Below are 22,097 nucleotides of genomic sequence, written 5' to 3'. Positions count from 1 at the left end.
GAGGGAGAAGTAGAGGGAGGGAGGATTGTGTTAATCAGTCCTTTGTAGACCAGTATTAAATGATTTTGCGGATACCTGTGGGGTTTCTGTGTGCTTTCGTCTATTCCAGTACATGCTTGAGAAGTGTATATAATGGTTCTGTTGCTACATTTAAGCTTTTTAACAGGTTAAGTAATTGGAATACTCAGAAGTACATATTTGTGGTGCTTGAAAATGGGAGTCAAAATAGAAGATGTGGTTAAATTGGTCCTTTGAAGTACATACTGTTCTTAACAGCAGTCTTACTGAGACTCTCCTATTGAGTCTCTTACTCCTCTTGATAGGCATTTCTGTGCCTTAGCACTGTGAGCTTCTGGAACAGTTTTTAAAGCAATGCCCATCGAGGCTACATGAGCTCTCTCAAAGTATTTGAAGTAGTGATTATGAGAGGGCTGACTGGATTTCAGATACTTAATTTAGTTTTTTTTCCCAGAGCAGGGATATATATAGGAGCTTATTCTTTATTTGGGAGCAGTTGTTTTAGAGAAGGCAAATGTAGAAAGATAATGTTCCTATTCTCTGAGTAGTATGTGATGCTTGACAAAAACTGCTGAGTGTGACTGCTGGGAAACTAGAAGAAGGGCAGATCAGGTGGTGTGCTTTATTTGGCATGGAACCTGTTGTTGTGTTGGGAAGGAGCTTGTTCCTCAGGTTTGCAAGAAGGACTGTCACACCTTGGTCCGTGTGACTCTGCAATGGCAGTGCTACACCCTCTGAGTGAGCGAGCTTTGCCTAGATTCAGCATTGATTCTATAGCATACTTTGTAGAAAAATGCAACATCATCATGAGCTTACGGTAAATGAAACGAGCTCAATCTTAAAAAGCTACTGCTTGTCAAATGAGTCGTTGCAGTTTGCAGTTGTCTGTAGCTGCCGGTAATTGACTGAAAAAGGAAAGAGCAGGCTTTGTCTCTAGGGTTGTAGTCTAGCTTTCCACAAATAAGGGTATCTGTGACCCATCCCTAGGAGAAGAGGAATTACTTACAAATAGCTTATTCTTCAAAAAAATCTTCTGCATATTTGAAAGTGCTGTCATCCTAGCCTGTCTTAGGAGTTTTACTTAGAGTCTTCGAAAGGAGGCAACATGGGGATTATTAGCTTCTATGCTCTGAACATTCAATACCAAAGGGTCACGTGGGTTAAAAAATCCTGCCTTTCTGAACGTTTCGCAAAATTCAGCAGCTCAGCAAGTGCATTAAACACTAGTGATTATGAAGACAAAATGAGGCAGTATTCTTGCAAGAATACAGTTATTGCTGAATGGTAACATTTCTTCTTTCTTTAGGTACAGGGCATGTCATTCATAGCAGCAGTATTGATCTTGAACTTGGATACTGCAGATGCCTTCATTGCTTTTTCTAACCTTTTAAATAAACCCTGTCAGATGGCATTTTTCCGTGTGGACCATGGCCTTGTAAGTATGCAAGAAAACTGTAATCTACATGTTGTAGATATGTGTGGGGAAAGTTTAAAAAAAAATATTGATGGTCTCAGTAGCTTAGAAAGTCAGTCAGAATTTATTTTAAAGCAGCATGCTTGATAAACAAGAAAACCCCAACACACACATATGCGCATGCACACACCCCCTCAAAAAAACCAAACCAAGCCAAAACCCACCCCACTAACCTTTTTGAACCGGCAGGTGAATGAAATTGTTCAGCTGCTGTTTTATGATGCTCAGAGAATAGTTAAGAGAATGTTATCGTAGGTGTTTTTCAAATTGAGTGCTGCAGTTGAAAGCTGAAAACACCTTAATGTTGGAAGAAGTGTCTTGAAGGTGCTTTTTAACCCGAACTGATAGGTTGCTAAAAATAGACTGTTGCAGAGAGAACCAGGTTTCCCATCTCTTACTGTAGCAGCTGGGTTTGAAAAGGAGCCTGGGGGAATCACATGAGCAGACCCCTCCAATTTTCGGTGGGAGCTGGTTGCCCAATTCTCTCTAGAGTCTCTAAAATTCCGTGTTAGCATGTACACTGGACTACTTGTGTACCATAGCAAAATAAGACACATCTCCTGAAATGTGTTTTTAATTTACTTTAAAAGTTTTTTTTTTCTTTTTTGTAAAATAGATGGCATTCTGTATTTCTCTCTCACTTACTTACCTTCTAACACTATGAAAATAGAATCTGCTTCTCAAGAGTTCAAATGGGAGAAATAAAGAAAGGGAATGGATGACATCAACAACAATCACTTTTGTTGCTTAAACAGTAGGACACTAGGGATCCTATCAGTATTTCCTGCTGGAAAAGCAGTATGTAATTTCCTGTTGCAGTCCCTGAATCTCATCAGTTGTAAATGCCCATAGGGAGGTGTACCACAGCGCAGACAGCATTGCTAGAAGCAGTATCAGTCATCTCTATTACTGTACTTCAAAAAAGAGGACATGCTCATGCATTCAGTGTGTAAATATGGTTCTTGTGAAGATGATTTTGGAATTAAATTTGCTATAATAAGATTTTTTTTTTTAAGCTGAAATAGTGGGGTTTGGTATGCTCTTGGATAGTGCCATTTAGTTCTGTTAGCCGTGCTAAATAGATGCTACATGGTAAAGGAATGCTTGCAGAAGAGTAGAGATGGTGATACATGAAAGAATATTAACTTATTGTGAAATTACAAAGCCATGATTCACAGCACAAGGAAAACTTTGTATCTAATATTTCTAACAAAGTAGTGAGGCATAAAGTGAGAGTTTGGGCTTGCTGTGGTTAATACACTGATCTGCAGTCTACTGTCATCTTTTTGTGTCAGTAATAGCCAATATTAATAACCAAATGCTGATTTGTCTTAACATATAATAAATTAAAAAAAAATAAAACCGGCATAAATTAGTTGTGGAAGTGATAGTAATTTAATCTTGATTTTTTTTTTGTTGGTTACAGTTTCATTAAACTAGATTATTTTTTTTAATTGCTACAAAGTAAATGTCTTGTTGAATGTTGATTTGATCAAGATAAATACCTGAACTGCTATTGCATTTCTAATAGAGCTGCCTGCATTACTATCAGTAGATGTGATTGTAGCAGTTATTTGTAAGATCCCTTCTCTAATGTACTTTTGAAACACTTTAGTAGAACTCTTACCGTGGTGCTAGCATGTAAACAAATCATTGTGGAAGTAGGACTGTCTGTTGCATTACCTGCTTCGTTCTTTATACTCACAGATCTCATGTGTTGCTTGGATTTCATGCATTTAAAAAACTGTGTTGGGAAGCTGTTTCAGTTGTGCAGTTCTCTAAAGTGGCTTTCTAGATTTCTGATGTCATGTTTGCCACGAAGCTGTTTCTCAGTAACTGTTAGTTCAGAGATTTTACGTAACTTTGTATGGCTATTTCTGTAGCATATACCCATCTCTGATTGGCTTTTAAGCCTTACACTCTTACTGACTACCAGGGTCAATTTTTTATTTGCTGCTGCTAATGAAGGTAGTCCACCATCTTGTCACTTTATTCAGATGAAATGGGAAAAATTTCTGTAAGGACATTAAAAAACCTGGGAAACAAATCTGTCATCCTTTAAAAGGATTTCATACAAAAGGCTCCTCTTTTCCCTTTACTGTCATGGTGTTTTGGGGAGAAGCGTGCTGATACAACTCATACTTTGAGGAAATCACAGCCACTCTATTGTTTTTATTGGGATATTGTAATTAAAATTACTGAGTCATTCAAGGACTCTGCTTAACTTTTCTCCCTATAATATTAAGAGAATGGGGAGAAGGGGAGCTAAAAAGCCTTTTGTTTTTAACTCTTACTTGGATTGGAAGATTTTCTTTTTCTGTGCCTCGTGTTATGAAATTTGACCTAAATATTCAAATTTTAAAATAACATGAAAGTCTTTGTGTTAAAAGCAGTACAGTCAAGGGTATCAGATGGGAGTTACAATCTGTTTCCCTTCCACAGGTGTTTTGTCTTGATCTTTGGCTTTTCTGTGTGAACTTTGTCTCTCCCTCTTTGCAATAGAAAGGCTATTACCCTATTTTAAAACATATGGTATAAAAGAAGCTTTTGTATTAGCATATGATTTATGATTGGAGCCAACTGGATGCTTCACTCTTGCTATGGACTATTAAATTATTTTAGTTTCTTATTTAATTTTATAATCCATTGGGCCTTGGATTTTATTCAGTGTAATATTAAATTACTGCCACAAGCTTAAAGCACCATTCTGTTATCATAATTATTTTGAGAAATCAGCAAATAACTTATCTCCTGCTGGTATTTTTCTTTCCAAAGGCAGCTGGCCAAGACCCAAACCAATAATTTTATTGTTTAGTGAGAACAGTATATAGGGTGGATCTTAAACTCTATGTGGTTGCAGATGCTGTCCTTAATATAAATGTTTAGCTCTTTATTGTATCATGTAACTCATATGATCCTGTTTTTGAAGAGCATTAATCCAACAACAGATAATACATTTAAACCCATTAATACGGCTAACTGCTTTTTTCTCCCCATTGTATTTTCCCAGATGTTGACTTACTTTGCCGCATTTGAGGTATTCTTTGAAGAGAATCTGCCAAAGCTATTTGCTCACTTCAAAAAAAATAATTTAACTCCAGACATCTATCTTATTGATTGGTAAGGCATTGAAAGTATAATTAATGTGCATACTAGCATACAGCTCCATGTCAGTATTCATGACAGAAGCTGGAGTGCTCTTACCTGATTTAGTATTCTTTTAAGATAAAGGCTTTCTCTTTTGTTCAGTACTTAATTTTGTCAATCCAAATCTTTCCCACATACTTCCATGATGTTTAACGTTTGCCTAACCTTTATTATTATACTTCTGTTGAGTTTGAAGCTTATTTTGAAATCCAGCTGTATAGCACTGTTTATCCATATTTAGTGTGTATTTGGATTGATCTTCTGAGAAAATCTGTTAGTTTTTCTACTTTATGTGCAGGTGTGTACCAGGGGTGTGTTTCGAGACGGTATTGCTAGTCTTGCATTTGAAAGTTATAGTTTGTCCTCTTGCACAGAACAGGAAAAGAGTAGTTAAAACTGTTTCTGTCCATACAACAAAAACCTAGAAGCTGCAGAAAAGCAAACAGCTAGGCTTTTGGCAGGATGAACTATGGCTCCTGGGCAATATCTCACTCATATGTTAAATGGTCCTAGATTCTGTTTAGAGGATCCCTTTTAGTTCTAGTGTAGTTAGAACCTTTTTCCTTAGAGAAGAAAAAAGGCAAAGATCTTACTTGCACTCTTGCCAAATTTCGGTGTGGTATAAGGCACTCCAAATTGAGTATTTGCATTTGTGCCTATCAGACTTTGGTTTGGGGCTGCTAAAATGTCTCTTCTCAGCAAGCAAGACTTTGTTGTCAGTTTGGGGATAATATGAAATCTTTTTTGTGAAAAATTGGTTTGCCCTTAAATTGTTAACAACTTCTCCTGTTCTCAGGTATCTGACTAAATACCTTCAGTAAAAATTAAATTCCCAGTAGTAACAGCATTTTTTTCTGAGATTCGTAAGTTGTTATTTTGGAAGACATTTGTACTGTTAATGCAATTCTACCTGAACCAAGCTCTTGATACCCTGGTAATCTTTAAGACCTAGTTGTTAGCACTGAACATATTGCTGATCCATTAGACAGAAATCCCTTTAAAGTAATTCAGTCCAATCCAACCTGAATACATGAGTTTTCACAGGATCATAGAGTTGCTGGGGCATTGGAAGGGACCCCTGGAGATCATCTGGTCTAAGCCCACTGCTCAAAGCAGGGTCAAGTAGAGCAGGTTGTTCAGAACCTTGTCCTGTTGGGTTTTGAGTGTCTCCAAAGAAGGAGTCTCCACAGTCTCTCTAGGCAACTCTGTTCCAGTGTTCAACTACCCTCACAGTGAACAGGTTTTTCATTTTCTTATATTTAAATGGAATTTCCAGTATTTCGGTTTGTGCCCATTGGCTCTTGTCCTTTCACTGGATACAGCCAAGAAGAGTCTGGCTTTGTCTTCTTTGCACCCTCCTATCAAGCATTTTTACACTTTTAGGTCCAAGCCATCTCTTCTCCCAGCTAAACAGTACCAGCTTTCTCAGTCTCTCCCTGTGTATCAGATGCTCCAAGCCTTTAATTGTATTCATGGCAAGCTGGACTTGGTCCAGTGTATCCATGTCTCTCTTGGACTGGGAAGCCCAGAGCTGCCTCACCAGTGCTGAGTAGAGAGGAGGGATGACCTGCCTCGGCCTGCTGGCAGTGCTGTTCCTAATGCAGCCCAGGAGTTTGTGGGCGTTCTTTGTTGCAAAGGCACATTGCTGACTTACATTCAACTTGTTGTCCACAAGGACCTCCATGTCCTTTTCTGCAAACCAGCTTTGCAGCCTGTTGGCTTCCCACATGTATTGGTGCCTGGGCTTATTTCCTCCCCAGGTGCAGGACGTGGCGTTTCTCTTTGTTGAACTCCATGAGAATCGTTTAGGCTCATTTCTCCAGTGTCTCAAGGTGCCTATGGAGTGGTGTATCAACCACTCCTCCTAGTTTTGTATTGCCTGCAAACTTGCTGAGGGTACAGTCTGACCCATCATCTAAGTCCTTAATGAAGATGTTCAGAAGTATTGGATGAGTGTCAAACCCTGGAGTACTCTACCAGTGGATTGGCTTGAAGCTGTACTTCATGCCACTAATGACAACCTTCTGAGCTTGGCAGTTCCAGCCAGTTTGCAGTCCACTGTCCATTTATCTGGTCCATACTTCATCAGTTCATCAACAAGGGTTTTACGGGATACAGCATTGGAAACCTTGCTAACATCAAGGTAAACAACATCCATTGCTCTCCGCTCATCCACCAAGCCAGCCTTCTCATTGTAGAAGGCTATCAGGTTGGTCAGGCATGATTTTGCTTTCAGAAATCCATACTGACTTCTCTCAATCACCTTTTTGTCCATCATATGTTTTGAAATGATATCCAGGAATTTTTCTTCCATTATTTTCCCAGGGATAGGAGGTGAGGCTGACCAGCCTGTAGTTCCCTGGATCCTACTTCTTGAGGATAGAAGTGACATTTGTTTTCTCCTAGTCCTCAGAAACCTCCCCTGATCACTAGGACCTTTCAAAGATAATTGAGAGTGGCCTCAGCACTCACCTGTGTATCTCACCAGATCACATGCACTTGTATATGCCTGATTTGTTTAAATGTTCCCTAATGTGATCCTCCTTGCACTAGGCTTTCCCACTGGTCTGGAGGACCTGGGATTCCTGAAGGTAAGTCTTCTCAGTAAAGGCTGAGATGAAGAAGGCAGTGAGTACCACAGCCTTCTGCATGTACTTTGTCACCAGGTTTCCTGCCCCATTCAGCAATGGGCTCGCATTTTCCTGAGTCTTTTTCTTCTGCTGATGTACCTGTGGAAAGCCCTTCTCATTGTCCTTAACATCCATTGCCAGATTCAACTCCAGATGAGCTTTGACTTTCCTAGCCCCTTCCCTGCATACTCAGACAGTGTGTCTCTATTTATCCAGGGTCATCCTTCCCTCCTTCAGCCTCTTGTATGCTTCCTTTTTATATTTGAGTTTTGTCAGGAGGTTCTTGCTCATCCATACAGGCCTCCTGATGCCTTTGCTTGAGTTCCTTGATTTTCATATGCCTCTTGCACAGAGGATAGTGTAACACAGGCTTTGTTTGACTTGGCTTTTACACTGGGATTAAATATTAATGCAACATGAGTAGAGGAATGAGGGGATGTGTAATGGATAGGCTCATTTCTCCCATCGTTTGATGGGAGAAATACCATCGGAAGGATTTTTATGACTGAAGGTTGAGAATATTAAACTGAACTAGATCTATGCACAGAGCAGGAAGATGCTAGAAAAAATACTGGAATAGGATAGAAGGGAAGGAAGAGGGCAGAGGCTGGTACATTCAATGCTAAGAGGAAAGATGTTGAAATTATATTGTCTCAGACAATGTTGTGAAAAGCCTGTGTATGAAGGAAGCAATTGAAAAAAAGGGATATCAGAATACGAAGACTGTAAACATGCTGGATGATAACTGGATAAACAACATTAAAATCACCAGGTTATCATCTTTTTAATGGATTACTAGTTTAATACGATGCTGTTGTAAATAAGGTGATTTGTTTATGTAGGAGAGACTAACAATGAGTGTCTTCATGGTGCAGGCATGTTAATATCACTCTGTTGTCTAACTTTGAGCTTTACATTGTACAGAAGAAATCCTGAAGAACAGCACCAGAAATTGGTGATTTGCACCAGAAATTGGAGATTTAGAAAAAGATTGTTTTGATGAAAAGTTGAAGGTTTACATTCCCCTCAGCAATTTTGCCTTGATAGACTAGTCTTTATTGTATTTTCTTGAGTAAACACTTATGTGATCAGTTGTTCTTTCTGAGCACATTTATACATTAAATAAAAAAAGAAAAAAATTACTGACTTACGAGCAAAGAACTGAAATGTTGAAGTCTAGGTGTGTGGGGCATATCAGGCCTCCCTTTCGTTCCTTTTTCTATGGGTATTAAGAGCACTTGAAGGAAACTTGTGTCAGGAGTGCTTGTGGATGGTGCTTCTCAAGGTCTTTGTACAAATGGACTGACAACCCTTAGCATTTCTTGCTGACTACCTGCTTCCATATTAAAGCTGTTTATTTTAATCACAAGGACAATTTACTGTGTTCCTCCCCATCCCTGGAGAGTCACAACACTATGATCTTGCACAGGAACGTAGACTAGTTGAGGTAGTCCTGCCCGATCCTATATTAAATTTTTTTCACACTTGACTTGAGCTAGACAGCTTGTCCCACTGTGTCTTTAATTTTGTTAGACAGTAGAGTTGGTATTTAACTGTGTAAGATTTAGATATAATATGAAAATATATATGTGTGTCTGTATATGTAAGTATATGTATACATATGTGTGTGTGTGCATACATATATATACTTTCTACTTTAAAATACTTTGATCCTGTAGGAAGCAGTTTTAATTTTTTTTTAATTTTTTTTTAATGGCCACTGGAAACTTAGCGAATTGGACTTTTTATGCACTGTCCTTCCATTACTTCCAGGAAGTAAAGATGTAAGGAAAAATATGGTGGGTCTGTGTTCTCACAGCTGAGTAACTGTTAAAGCTAAGGACTTTGGAAAATGTTGTTTATAAGGTTGCCTGTGGCTCATGACTGACAGTGAATTTGCTGTAGTACAGATACTGCTCTATTAAAAACAGAACTGTTTCCAGAAAGATAAGACTGTGGTTTCAGTGTGTTTAAAGTCAGAGAAGAATACGGTACGGTGTCGCTCTGAATAGACAGACCTTTTGGTTGTAGGTAAAAATCTCTATGAAACAGCCTTGCTTTAACAACATTACTTTTATTTAAATGCGCCTTTGTTCTGAGCTCCAAAGGGATGCCTGCTGCTATTCCGGTGGCTGGCATGGTTACTGTGCAGACATGTGTGCAGTAAATCTCAGTTGGTGCCAGCTCTGGGAGGGCTCCAGTAGCCAATGCTGCACAGACCAGTTGCTGGGAAACCCTCCGGCTCCTGCTGCAATTACAGTGGAATCAACTAGTCTCCTTTATGCTGCTTCCTGTAACCGATGCTGCAGGGAACGGCAGTAAAATTGGTATGCTTAAATCATTTTTGAAGGGATATGTTCCAAGAAAAAGAAGTGCTGTGCATATAGATGGGCCCAGCTATTCAGGTGATGCAATGCTGCTTTGGGTTTTCTTGGGGCTGGTAGAGGATTTAGGGAGGGGAGCCCTCCTGCCAGTTCAGTTCCACCTCTGCCTTCTGTGATGGGAAAACGCCAAGGACTTAAGAATTTAATTAAAAGGTACAGTGGCATGATTACCAGCGGATACCTGCCAGAAGTAAGGCATCTGTTTTAAAAAGGACCCATGTGCTTCAAGCTCAAACTCCCAACTGATGAATCTCATGGAATGAATTCAAAAGCTAGACAGGTTTTTACTTTTTTTGAAGAATATAAAGGGAATCAAGTGTGAGAGTGCTGTAAAGAGCAACGTGCAGTCAGGTTCACAGAGAAGAAAGGGGAAATAGTGTGTCTGAATAGCCCAGTTTTGGCCTCTCAGCTCTGTCAGCTGATGTAGCACAGGCTCTTGTGAGCAGAGCAGAATGTGGATTTGCAAAGGACACATGCTGTCTATTTATGGCCTGCTGCTGCTGTACAAACACCTCTTTATCCCTACTCAGAAAAATGATTTTGGCAATAGTTATAGCCAAGGGCTTTGTTTGTACTGATGGATTGATCAGTGGTTCTTTAGTATTACATTGACTGTGATTGTGTTCTGTGCACACTAACTTTCTATTGACACCACTTGCTTCTTATGATAAAGGTCCAAGCCACTTTGTGTGGATATTTGTAGTGGGTGCTTCCAAGGAAGTATTTATAAGCTTTTACATTAAGAAAAACATAGTCCATGTCATGCTATTAACTCTCCACCCCACCAAAAAATGAAGCTTAGTATGATGTTTTAAATGCATGCCTCATTTTCAAAGAAAAAATGGAGCGTAATTCTGTCCAAAGGTTTCTGGTGACATCCTGATTTTTTAAATTGGAGCTGTTACTGGACTCCAGAAGATCACGGTCTTCAGCCCAGTTTACAGTGTGCTCATCCTTATGTCACTGCAGGTTAGGGTGGAATCAAGTGAAATATCGCACTGCTGTGTATAGTACTCCTAGGTGAGAGAGCAGGGCTTTTTGGATGCATCTGACTGGTTGGAAATTGCTCAGAAACTCACACAGTATTTGTATTACGTGGATACATTTTACAATGCTGTCAGATTTGCTGAGTGCTAAGAAGTTGCTCTGTTGCAGTCAGTATTGTATAGTACATAATAGTTAAGTTTTCTTTTCCTAATATGGAACAAAGTAAATACTTCCACTTTTTTTTTCAACTGTAATCACATTAAAATTGTACTAAATAAACTTACCAACAAGCTTATTGCGGTAACTCTAAAGGCGCTAATGAGAACAGAGATGCCACTGTACAATAAAGTAATGCATGAACACTTAGAAAGATGCAGTCTTTGTCTCAAAGCAGGTATAGTTGAAATTGGTACAAAATGTAACAACTGAAAATTCGTATCAGGATGAAGGAGGGAGGATCCAAGAATAAGTTTAAAAGGTGAATCAGTTTGTCAGTTTCCACAACTGAACTCGGAAGTTGCAGAAATATTTTTGTGCTGTTACAGACATGGGAAAAGAATGTGTAGTGCAAGAATATATAAGATAGGATTTGCATCAGCATTGTTGTGCATGAGTTGTCAATCCAAAATCTGGCATACCTGTTGATAACAATATCTTGTGAAGACTTTTTAATTAAAAAAGGAAGGAGGAAAAAAAAATAGGGGGGAAAAAAAAAGAAGGAACAAAGGAAAGAAAACACGGAGCCTATGTTTATCATGGTAACAGTGCTTTGCTTTCTCAATAACATCATGGTCATACGCTTTCCCTGTGAGTAGCAAACCAGCCAGGATTTCACGCATCTACTTCAAAGTTCGCTCTCATCATAAGCAGGGCTGGGAGGAGCAGGAGCATCTGGTACCTTGGGTTTTTTTCCCTCTTCCAAACAGCTAGTGGACAGTAGTCTGCATTTACTTTACTCTGACACTGGACATCTCTGTGCTAGTTAGCTGTGTTGTCTGCACCTGGGACTTCTAGTGACTTGGAAGAGAGCTGCAGACAGAAAATCATCCTGCAGTACAGCAAAAGCAGATCATGTGCAAGTAGTGTGCTAGTGCTGCTAAGAGCTGCTGCTGTAACTTTTAGTCTAGCAGCTGCTTTATTACTATAATACATTTCAGCTGGGTTTCAGACCAGTAGCTCAGATGTCTACTAAAATTGTCTTTCAGTCGGAAATGTTTGAAGGGAGCAAATGCTGTATCCATTCTTAGCAGTAACGATTCCTACTGTTGTTTCATTGCTTATTCTAGAGGGCCGAGTCTTGGTTCTTAGGGCTTGATGCATTTAATTCCATGTTAGTATTAATGAAAGTTAATATCCTTGTGAATTTCCTGCAAATTGTACTTCTTTCCAAATTGTGAAGAGATCAATGTCAAGTACCTTATTTGATGTGATAGCTTTTTCGCTTTGAGTAAATCTTTTCCTACAAAAAGTAGTGTTCTAATAAATAGTTCTCACTATTTCTTCTGACAGTTAATTTTCTGTATAGTTGCAGATTTAATACACATGGGTTATTCAGGTTAGGTCTGAATCATGACAGAATAATAGCTTTTGTGAATAAAAACAGATTAAAAAAATAGGCATTGTTACTTATCTTTAACCAGGACTAGTTTCTGGCTGAGTTTCTGGCCTGCTATTTGGTGACCAGGAAAGGACTCAGCTGAATTGCTTCCTATTACACTGCTCTTTTTAAATGGAAAAGCCATTGCTCTTTCCTGTGCCTCTGTGTGTGTATAGACAAAAAGTCTTAATTCTACTGTGTAGGTATTCTGTAGCAAGACATTTTTATATGGTGTTTGACTGTACAAAAATGCTGAAAGAGTATACAAAGTCTGCAATGCATGATCAGCCAATAACCCGAAGAAGGGGCTTGTATCATGCTATTCTTATACGTTCATGTATGTATGTAAAAGACATATATGAACAATAGTGTTTTTTTTCATGCCAGACTCTACCTCTTATTTGCTTATTTTTATACTTCTACTTTAGCTTTTTGGAGAACAGAATTTAAATGATTTCCACTTGTTACAAAAACATTGCAATGAGATGTAGAAATAGAAAAAAGTAAAATCCCAAGGATCCTAAACCTGCAATTTACTTGTCACCTGAATTTGTGCAAATGGTTTAGTTTCGTCTTGCTGCTTGTAACATTAATATATTTTCCCATTTTCCTAAAGTGCACTGATTCACAGAGAAGCCGGATATTTGATGACACATCAATCAAATAATCTTGTGTAGTAAAAAGCAGATATTGCAGAAAACCTTTGGTTATTAGAATTTGCTGTGAAAATATATCCATTCATATTCTATACCTATATATATGTGTGTGTAGATATCTGTTCCATTGTATTTTTTTAAGGTAATCCCGAATTTCCTAAATAAAAAATTGGAGGGGATAGGGGGGAGTCTTAAACACAAGAGAGCTACTGTTTAATTCAGCATACTTGAAAAGAAATTTTGTGTTAAAAGATGTGGAATGGTTTTCTTTAAATTTGAGGCTTTGCTGACCTCTGCTGGAGAAAGAATTATGTGCAGTGTAACGGAGATCTTTTATGCAGTGCATCTGTGAAGAAATGTTCTCTCTCTGAATTCTGAAGGAAAAAATCACTGTAACTCTTTTCTCTTACATACTATAACGTGATTCCAGGAAACTTACTTCTCTTCACTTGCTGTTATGACGTTGTTAGTGGCAATGAAAACTGCTCTGCCTTGTAGCAAAGTGTTGGATAGAGGAGGGAGTAGGGAGCATCTTCGTGTTCCTGGCTGCAAGGCTGTCAGCATTTTGATGAAGGAAGAAATGTGCTCTTGGCAGTTAATGAAAATACAGTTTTAGGAACTGGGAGGAGGTTCTTGCTTCTGCTGTTTCCTTTACTCTTTGGCGATCAAATCCATTTAAGCATGCTGAGCCACCATCTTATCGCAGCTATCTACACATTCTCCCTGGACATCTTGCCTGTTTCTCTCAACTTATTAGAGTTTAAACTGATCTTTCCTCCAAAACTCATGGTATTATTGCTTTGCCAGTCAATCAGGCCTGGAACACAGAGTTAATTTTACACATCTCCTTCATCTGATCCACAAAATTTCCTTTGCGGTATGTCTTAAGGTTCAGCTTTTTGTGTTCTCACAGCTAAAACTGCATCTGTCCTCAACTCTGAAAGACGATTAAATATGCCTTTGATTATACTTGTGGCCAGTGCACGTCCATCATGAAACCGTGTATATTGTTTCTTCTGGTGTGATTGAAGGAAATTGAACTTGGAGATGCGGATTGATAGCCAGATGCCTTAATGGTTGTACAATTTTATATTGTTTCATGTATTGGTATGCTGCAACTAATAGAAGTACTTTTGAAATAAAAAAAGGAATATTCAGTTATAAATATCTGAGAAGCCTCAAACTTACCGATGATCAGTCTGTGTACTTTTGTGAGTATCTAAGACATTGTTCTTGTCCAGTAACTCTGAAAATTTTACTCTGTTTTTCAGGATATTCACATTGTACAGCAAATCTTTGCCGCTAGACTTGGCGTGTCGCGTCTGGGATGTGTTCTGCCGTGACGGAGAAGAGTTCTTATTCCGTACAGCCCTGGGAATATTAAAACTTTTTGAAGATATTTTGACCAAAATGGACTTCATTCATATAGCCCAGTTTTTAACAAAGCTACCAGAGGACTTGCCTTCGGAAGAATTCTTCACATCTATTGCTGCCATTCAGATGCAAAGTAGAAACAAAAAGTGGGCTCAGGTAAAGAGGATGTTAATCTTTGATAACAGATGATTGTACTTTATTCATGAAAACAGAGTTTGGCAACACCTGGAAGAATGTTTTAGCAGAGCTAGTGTTTGATTTTACAGGTAGGTAGGACTATGTAGCTCACTCCGTTCTTTTAGTATACATTCTGGTGAGTAGATTCGTGAGCTTACTCTCCTCTGGAAAGGGAGAGCTCAGTCAACATTCAAAATTGAAATGTTGAGTGGAGTTGATGAAGTAAAGTATCATACAACTTCTTAAGTGTATTCATTACAAAGGCTGCTGGCAACATTACAACTTGATTTTTAAAAGCAGAAATTCACTCTTTGGGAGAAGATGACAATTTGTCAGGACACATTATCATACAGTCATCATCTTAATATTCTTGAGGATCTATTTTGCCTAATTCTGGGCTGTACAGAAGTGATTACATCTCTGACTTCTGTATTGGAATTTAGCACTGAAGCCTTTATTTCAGAAATTGTTTCTCATCACTGTAATTTCAACTAAATTCCAGTTTAAAGAAAAAAGATGGAAGTATGTCAACTGAATATGGAAATCGTTAAGTGGCTGTAACAGCCATTCATGTTGGAGAGTTAGGTCAATGTACTTCATAGGGTTTGGAATGGAAACTTCCCCCACCCCTGCTTTTTTTCTTTCTTCAGAGCAGTAATACATCATGCTTAATGAGTCATGCTGTAATAGAGCTCTGCCCATTTTATCCAAATTCCTTTTTGCAGTGAAACTGAAAGGTGATATTAAATGTAGTGGTTATGGCAATTCAGCTGCAAATGGGAGTTATGGTTCTTTCCTGGAGTAATAGTCTGCCTGTAGATGCTGGCGACTGCCTGCTTGCTGTTTGAGATGAGAATTTCTAACCTTCACAGTAGGAATAGCTTGCGGCCTTCTGAGCCTTATCTCCTGTGTGAGGGGGAATACAACCTGCGCTGCCCAGCTAAGAGCAGCACACTGCCAGAATTTCCTCCCTGACACAGCTTTCCTCACAACTTAGTTTGCATTTCCCTTCTGGTCTTGGCCATAAGTTGCTAGTACAGATCCAGCTTTGTTTCTATCCTCAAGAACATTTTTCAGACAGTAGTATCTCTACAAGTAAACTCCGAGTCTTGCTCCTCATTTTTATGGCTCACTTTCTTTGAACATGTCGTGTGTGGAGGAGGATCGCATACCAAATAAATTCTCAGCCTACTGCTGCTTCCCTTGCAGAGAAGGAGAGGTAGGTGTCCTATTCTGCCAAGTACCCCAAGTAACAGGCTTTCTTAGCCAGTGGTTTTCAGTCTGTGACACATGTGAAGGTTTAGTGGTGATTATCACAACAGGAGGAGGACTTCTAAGTAACCTAGCCCAAGCAATCTTCCTCAGTCTCCTCGTCAGCTTCGTTCTGACTGCACTGGAATTTGCCAGATTGTTTTCGCTTGTTGTGGCAAACTGGAGAAAAAATTGTTGCTGAACCATGGTGCACATAGGTCTCAGACAGAGTTAGCATGCTGTAGGGTTGGTGTTGGCTGACCTCTTACCTATCTTGACTTCTGTGCCAACTGGCTTTCTTCACCAGGTAGTTCCATTGCTGAGTAAGTTTCCATCAGGAAAGCCTGTTCACTCCCTAGCCTGCCATCCTTTTCCAAGCCAGAAGAGGGTAGGGGCTACAAGTTTGCTCATGTTATGCACTTACTGGGACTGCTCAGTTGCTGAGGTACCACTATTGGAACTGGCCTAGAAACGTCCACAAGACAAAGAGGATATGGGATTTTGTTTTCTATTACTAAGATGCTGCCTGTGATGGCTTCTTACCTCTCCTTGGTCTTTAAAGTTCACCGGGAAGAGTTTGAACTCTGAAACCTGAACTTTGCTTTTCTAGAACAGACAGGCTTTTGGTAGTATGTGACTTGGTTGCAGAGATGGACTCATAACAGTGCTGGGTGTGAGTCCCACACAGTATGCTTGAGAAGTCTGTCTGCAGTTGGGATGCTTCCTTGCTAAATAGTTTTCTGACTGTGACTATTGCTTTGCCGTAGTATCCATGTATTTTCTGCAGGGAAATACCTTTTCAAATTAGCAAAATGAATGTCAAGAGTGATGGATGCACCACTTTCAAGATAAACTCTTAGGTGGACTGACTGACCAGGGACACTAGTTCCCAGAAGATGCAGAATGCTCTTGAGCTCAGAAAAATGGGCTTTGCGTTCTCATGTCTGGCATCATCTCATTTGCTTACAGTAACTGTGCTGCATAAGCAAGCAACAGAGCTTGAGGTACTACTTCTTTGTAGGAGTATATTTGACTGTAGAATTCAGGAGTCAAATTCAGCTGCACATCTCAGCAGTAGGTGTACTTGGCACTCAGAAAAACACCCACTTACTGAACCTTTCACCTTGCTGTACCATGGTTAATTATGGTCCTGTTATCCTGTGGGTCACATTCTGACCTGATGCTGTCTAGAGGTGATGTATGTAGGACCTCATCTAAAATGCTAAAGGGGGGGCTTATGAAGCTGGTTTCCACAGTCCTGCCTCCCTCATCGGATGGGGCTGGTGTGTGTTTTCCATCTCACTCCATTTTCCCTTGGTCACTGACAATGTGATGAGGAAACTAAAGACTGAAAGGAGTCCTGGTAAATCACGGACACAGCACTTCTAGTAACAAGGACTCATAGGAAACTGCAAGCTCTGTTTTTCTTCTGAAATAACCTACAAAGAACTCCAGGGCCTTGTGCCAATACAGCCTTAGCCTGAAATGTGAGTGGATGTTGTTACACCTACCACTTTGTCATCAACAGCAGAGGAATAGAGATGGTAGAACAGACTGGACTGTGGGCTTAGCATTTCTGTAATCTCTGTGCTTCAAATCTTAGCTCTGTAAAGTTTTCCAAGTAAGTAAAGAATTTGAGCTTTGTTAATTGGCTTAAGGTCTGCTTTTCTGCTTTTTTGGGTCAGTATTTTGGTGTCATTCTTGTATTCTTTAAAAAGGGTAACTTTCTTCCACCAAGGACATTGTTACTATGGCACTTAAAACTCTCTGAGTAGCTGTTGATTTACCCTGACTCTCTATGAAGAGGACCTCACTGAAATCTCTCTCCAGTTCTAGAAATTGCTGAACAGCCAGCCAGCTGTGGCTCTGTTCAGACCCACGTTGAACTCTTTTATTGCAACAGCTATGGGTGCTTCTGTATTGAAGTATAGGTGGTGGTGTGTGATTGCTCCGTGAGTGATTTAGCCCCACCTCCTGTTAATTCTGATGGTGCAGAGGTTTGTTTGAAGTCAGTCAGAGGGAGAAAAGAAGGTTCCTTTCTCATAACTGCAATTCTTTGAGATGAAATGTCCCACGGTACATTCACTTCCAGGGTGATTCTTGAGGATGCTGCTGGACTTCTTCAGCAGAGACTAACTATGGGGCAGGGAGCACGTTAAGCAACATGAGAAACTGGGTATTACTATGCCTTCTACACAAAGGCTAACAAAACAAAATTGTGCATCGGATATTAGGAAATATAAATTTTCGGTATGCATGCAAATGCAGACTTTTTGCTTCAGAAAAAGATGTAAGCAGATCTAGAGACAGCAGTGTGCTCTAGACAAGCGCTAAGGTAATTCTGTCCTGAACTCTTAGGTAATGTCATATTGCTCAGGCTACTCACTTGCTATGTTTTTAGACATTCCATTTATTAAAAATTACAACTTCCCATCAGACAGTATCCTTTAATAGTGCTAGACCTGTGTAATCTGGGTAAGAATCTCATCTCCAGGCTTCAAAACTGTGTGTTGAGGGGAGGTTGAGTTTAAACCTTTGTTAAATCCATTTGTATCTACCATGCCACAAGGACTTATGGGACAGGTCTCCATCAGTGGAGAGGTTCTTTAAATTTGATTACATTTAATAGTTAAAATAGTATTGCTCAAACATAATTAAATGAGAGACTCTTCAGACAGTGATTTATTGAGTCACGTTTTAAATCTAATACTTTTTTCTCTCTCATTCCTTGAAATGTCTAGATACTGGCTGCTCTGCAGAAAGATAACCGAGAAATGGAAAAAGGAAGTCCTTCACTCAAACGTTAACATTATGGTTGCCTCCAGTGACTCATGGGGAAAGAGCTAAAGTGCAAAAGTATCGAGTACTGTTTGACATGTATGAGCCTGCAAATCAAAGTGTTATTTCAGAATTTTGTTTAGTAGTAGGATAGCCTTAAAGGGGAGAGAGGAAAAGAGAAGGAAGGGGAGGAAAAAAAAAAGGAAGGAAGGAAATCAGGGGATAAACCCCTTATAAATTAAACCTAGGCTTAGCCTTAAACTTTTAGTGGAATGAGCATTTGCTGTGGACAGCGTTACACATTCTGTACTTCTGATGAGGGCAGTGAAACTAAGTAAAATTAAGGGGTTTTTTTAAGGCGGTTTTTTTTCCTTTGATGTTTTAAAAGACTGGGCATTCAGCAATGTCGGTTGCTTTGAAAGCTATTGCCCAGTTTCATTCCTAGGCAGGATATATTTCCCATACCTATAGTAGTAGCTGGATCTGGATTTTAAATAACTGGTGCTGGAATTTATAGTTAACTGATGTAAGGACCATTTCTTTAGAAATGCTTCTTGTTTTATAGGCTGTGGGTCCCATTTACCAAAGAAATCATGTAGACATAGAACTACATTCCATTATTTAATAAGAAAAAGTTAAGTAGAAAGTAAACTTGGAAGAGAAGTCACGCTAGCAGTGCAAAACCAATTATTCTTCAAGATGCCTTGGAAATCTGTGTTTCCGATCTGGATGCATATGCGAGAAGTTCCATTAATCAGACTAGATTCCAAACTCACTGGGGGGTTTCTAGTATTAAGCTGGCACCATTTCCCAATTGTATTCTTTCCTCTGTTTAAAGCCGGGGTCACGTACTACTAAATGTATGTTTCCACATCTCCCTCTTCTGGGGCAGTACCGTTTCGGGGTGTTCTTGCCTACCAGCTGCTTATTCCTGTGCCACCTCTCCAGTCATGCTGATAAAACTGTGGGCTGAGCAGATGAATTGAGAAATGGTTAAAAGCAATTTTTATAGTTACTTTAAACCCAGCTCTGCTCACTGGCAAAACTGAGGAGGAAGGGTGTGGGGGACAAGTTACATAAACCACCATTGCTGCTGGGAAGAAAAGGTTCTGTGGGATCTCCTGAAGCTGCTGCTGCCACAGTGAGAAAGCATTATGTGGAGCTGATATGTACGTAGTGACAAGTGAAAGAAGTTTATTGGGGAATGTGCCAGACAAATACTATCAGGACAAGTACATGCTGTCATTTCCTAGCATTTTATCCAGCTTCTAATACATGGGAGCAAGTTACAGAGGCAGCAAACTGCGGTTGCCTAATTCTGTTATACAGCTTAGATCCCCTCTGCATTCAGATGAATGTTGAACTGTAAATCGTGAGTGCCTCTGATTTACAAGAATGTTTATTGCATAGTGTAAAATCTATTTTATAAATAATGATGATCATTGAAAAGGGAAACTAACTGAAGCAATATTTGTGTTAACTGTAAACAGGCATTACTAAATCCTCTAGCTATATTACTAAATCCTCTAGCTATATGGTCAGCGGTTTCCCAATGCTCTTCAGTCTGTCTTATGCTGATTATTTTGGCATTGTCTGAATAAAAAAAAAGAGAATAATAGTTGCACACTGCTCAACTTAACATAGAATGTAAAGGACTGTGGGACACAATCAAAATACTGTCCTTTAGTACAAACATCGTTTCTGCAAGGGATAGTTTGTAATATTAAAAAGAGTGAGAGCAAGATTCCCTGGTAAGTGAGGACTCATAATTACTTTGGAAGACATGTAATGCAAATGCAGTCTGATATTTGCAAATTGCAAGTCTGATACCTCATTGGCCTCTTTTCCTGTCCACTTTGTGTACCTGGTGTAATGGATGTGTTTTTCTGTTGGCCATCTGAATTCCTCCATAAGACTTCTTCTAGGTCATCACTTACTGAAAATAGACATCAAGATGTTGATATCAAACACATGTTAATTCTCCCAGAATTTGTATAGCCTTGGTCCTTCAATGACCGGTACTTGTATGCTACATTGGTTTGAAGTGCAATAGAAAGCTGGAAGGTCAGTAAGTGTTTTTTAATATTACTTTTTCTATTACTACAACAAATACGCCTTTCCATGAAGGATATGAGAGGCCTACCATCTGAAACATTTGCACTATGCTTTTAAATGGTTTATTAAACACAGAGACAACTGTTTCCTCAGTATAAATTTTCAGGTGATACTGTAACTGGCTTTGTAATTTAAGTCTTCATTGCAACTAGATTTCTCTTTCCTTTTAAACCAAGTCTACAAGTGTGGCTCATTTGTCTGGTTAAAATGCATTCTTTAGCTACTACGTATCTTTGCAGCCAGGACAGCCTGTTCTCCTTCTTTTCTCAATAAGATGTTGAATGTAACAGTGAAAATGAGCATAGTTGTGGGAAAAAGGCCTGCTGCAACAACACTTGTGCACTGTTTGTTACTTGCAAATGTAATTATTTTGTTCTGTGATTTGATCTTTCTGTTCTTAGAAGATGTATATATTTTCTAAATGATTTCTTTGTGTATATAAGGTATGTTCTTTAATGAAGAAAAGCAATGCAATAAGGAGCTTTGCACAGTTTGTTTTCAAACAAAATACATTTGAAAAAAAAAACCCCACCTGCCTAAAGATGCAATTGTTTCAACTTCTCAGTAACTTGATTTGAAGGTAATGTTTGAATTTTGATAAAAACGGAGATGAGTAGTAAGGGCATAGAATTACTTGCCACTGAGCTTTTTAAGTTTCTTGCAGCATACCAAATCTCTTAATTAGCTATTAAGGAAGATTTCTGTAATAAATTCAGGGATTGCATAAAAAGTTTTGACAATTTTATTGTTCAGGTGCTTGAGAGTATCTGTAACAACATGCATGAGATTTTCTTTCATTGAGCAAATATGTCCCATCAAGCAAACTTCCTTTTCTTCATGGGTTTAAGGAAAAATAGAAATGCTGCAATACATCAGAAGTCTACCACTACCACTCTACATGCAGCAGATTAGAGAAACCAGAACACTTCAACCAGGTTTGGAATTCTATATGACCTGCACTTTATAATAAAGCCGTTTTGCAACTTCAGTCAGCAATCAGTCATTAACGTTTTTTCATTTAGTAAAGAATTTCATTTGGGGAAAAAAGGTACCTTGTAACAGCTTATTTTTGATTGTTTTAAAAACTAGAGTGACATGTAGAGATACATCCCCTGTACATCATGTTTAAATTGGTTTTATGCAGTTAGCAAGTTTGTTTTGTTTAGATATGTGTATCAAACTGGAACTTTTTTCGAATGTAAATATATGGTTTTGTTAAATAAAGTCGTGTAAAGTTATCTTAATCACCTATTGTCAGTGTAATTCAGAAATTAAAAATTCAACTACTTGTCTGTTTCTTCACAGGCTTCTTTAGCAGTTTTTGTCTCTCCAAAGTCAGGACTTTGGGACATTTAAGTATTCCAGGTGGAGGATTTTTTTGGTGATGCTTTCCAAGTTCTCATGTTAAAATACCTCTTATATTACATATGACATTTAGGAGATTTGATACTTATGGTGGCCATGGTTTAATCCATTTCATATGCCCTCCTCTGGACTAGGTCTGAGATC

The 22,097-nt window shown here is 38.9% G+C and overlaps 1 protein-coding gene across 4 annotated transcripts in view; it reads left to right on the top strand.

Annotated features, from left to right (window-relative positions):
• TBC1D14 (TBC1 domain family member 14) overlaps positions 1-21,832 on the top strand; it is a 75,873-nt gene extending 54,041 nt beyond the window's left edge. For all 4 annotated transcript variants that reach the window (XM_030008366.1, XM_041124376.1, XM_041124372.1 and 1 more), the window contains 4 exons: positions 1,325-1,453; positions 4,503-4,612; positions 14,165-14,423; positions 18,437-21,832. In XM_030008366.1, coding sequence (XP_029864226.1) covers positions 1,325-1,453; positions 4,503-4,612; positions 14,165-14,423; positions 18,437-18,502 — 564 coding nt within the window. In that variant the 3' untranslated portion in view covers positions 18,503-21,832. The remainder of the gene's footprint in view (positions 1-1,324; positions 1,454-4,502; positions 4,613-14,164; positions 14,424-18,436) is intronic.
• The last annotated feature ends 265 nt before the right edge of the window (positions 21,833-22,097 follow it).

Source organism: Aquila chrysaetos, chromosome 1, assembly GCF_900496995.4.
Source record: "Aquila chrysaetos chrysaetos chromosome 1, bAquChr1.4, whole genome shotgun sequence".
NCBI lineage: Eukaryota > Metazoa > Chordata > Aves > Accipitriformes > Accipitridae > Aquila > Aquila chrysaetos.
The sequence above is the reverse complement of the archived record's forward strand: the minus strand, read 5'-3'. Positions and strand labels throughout refer to the sequence as shown.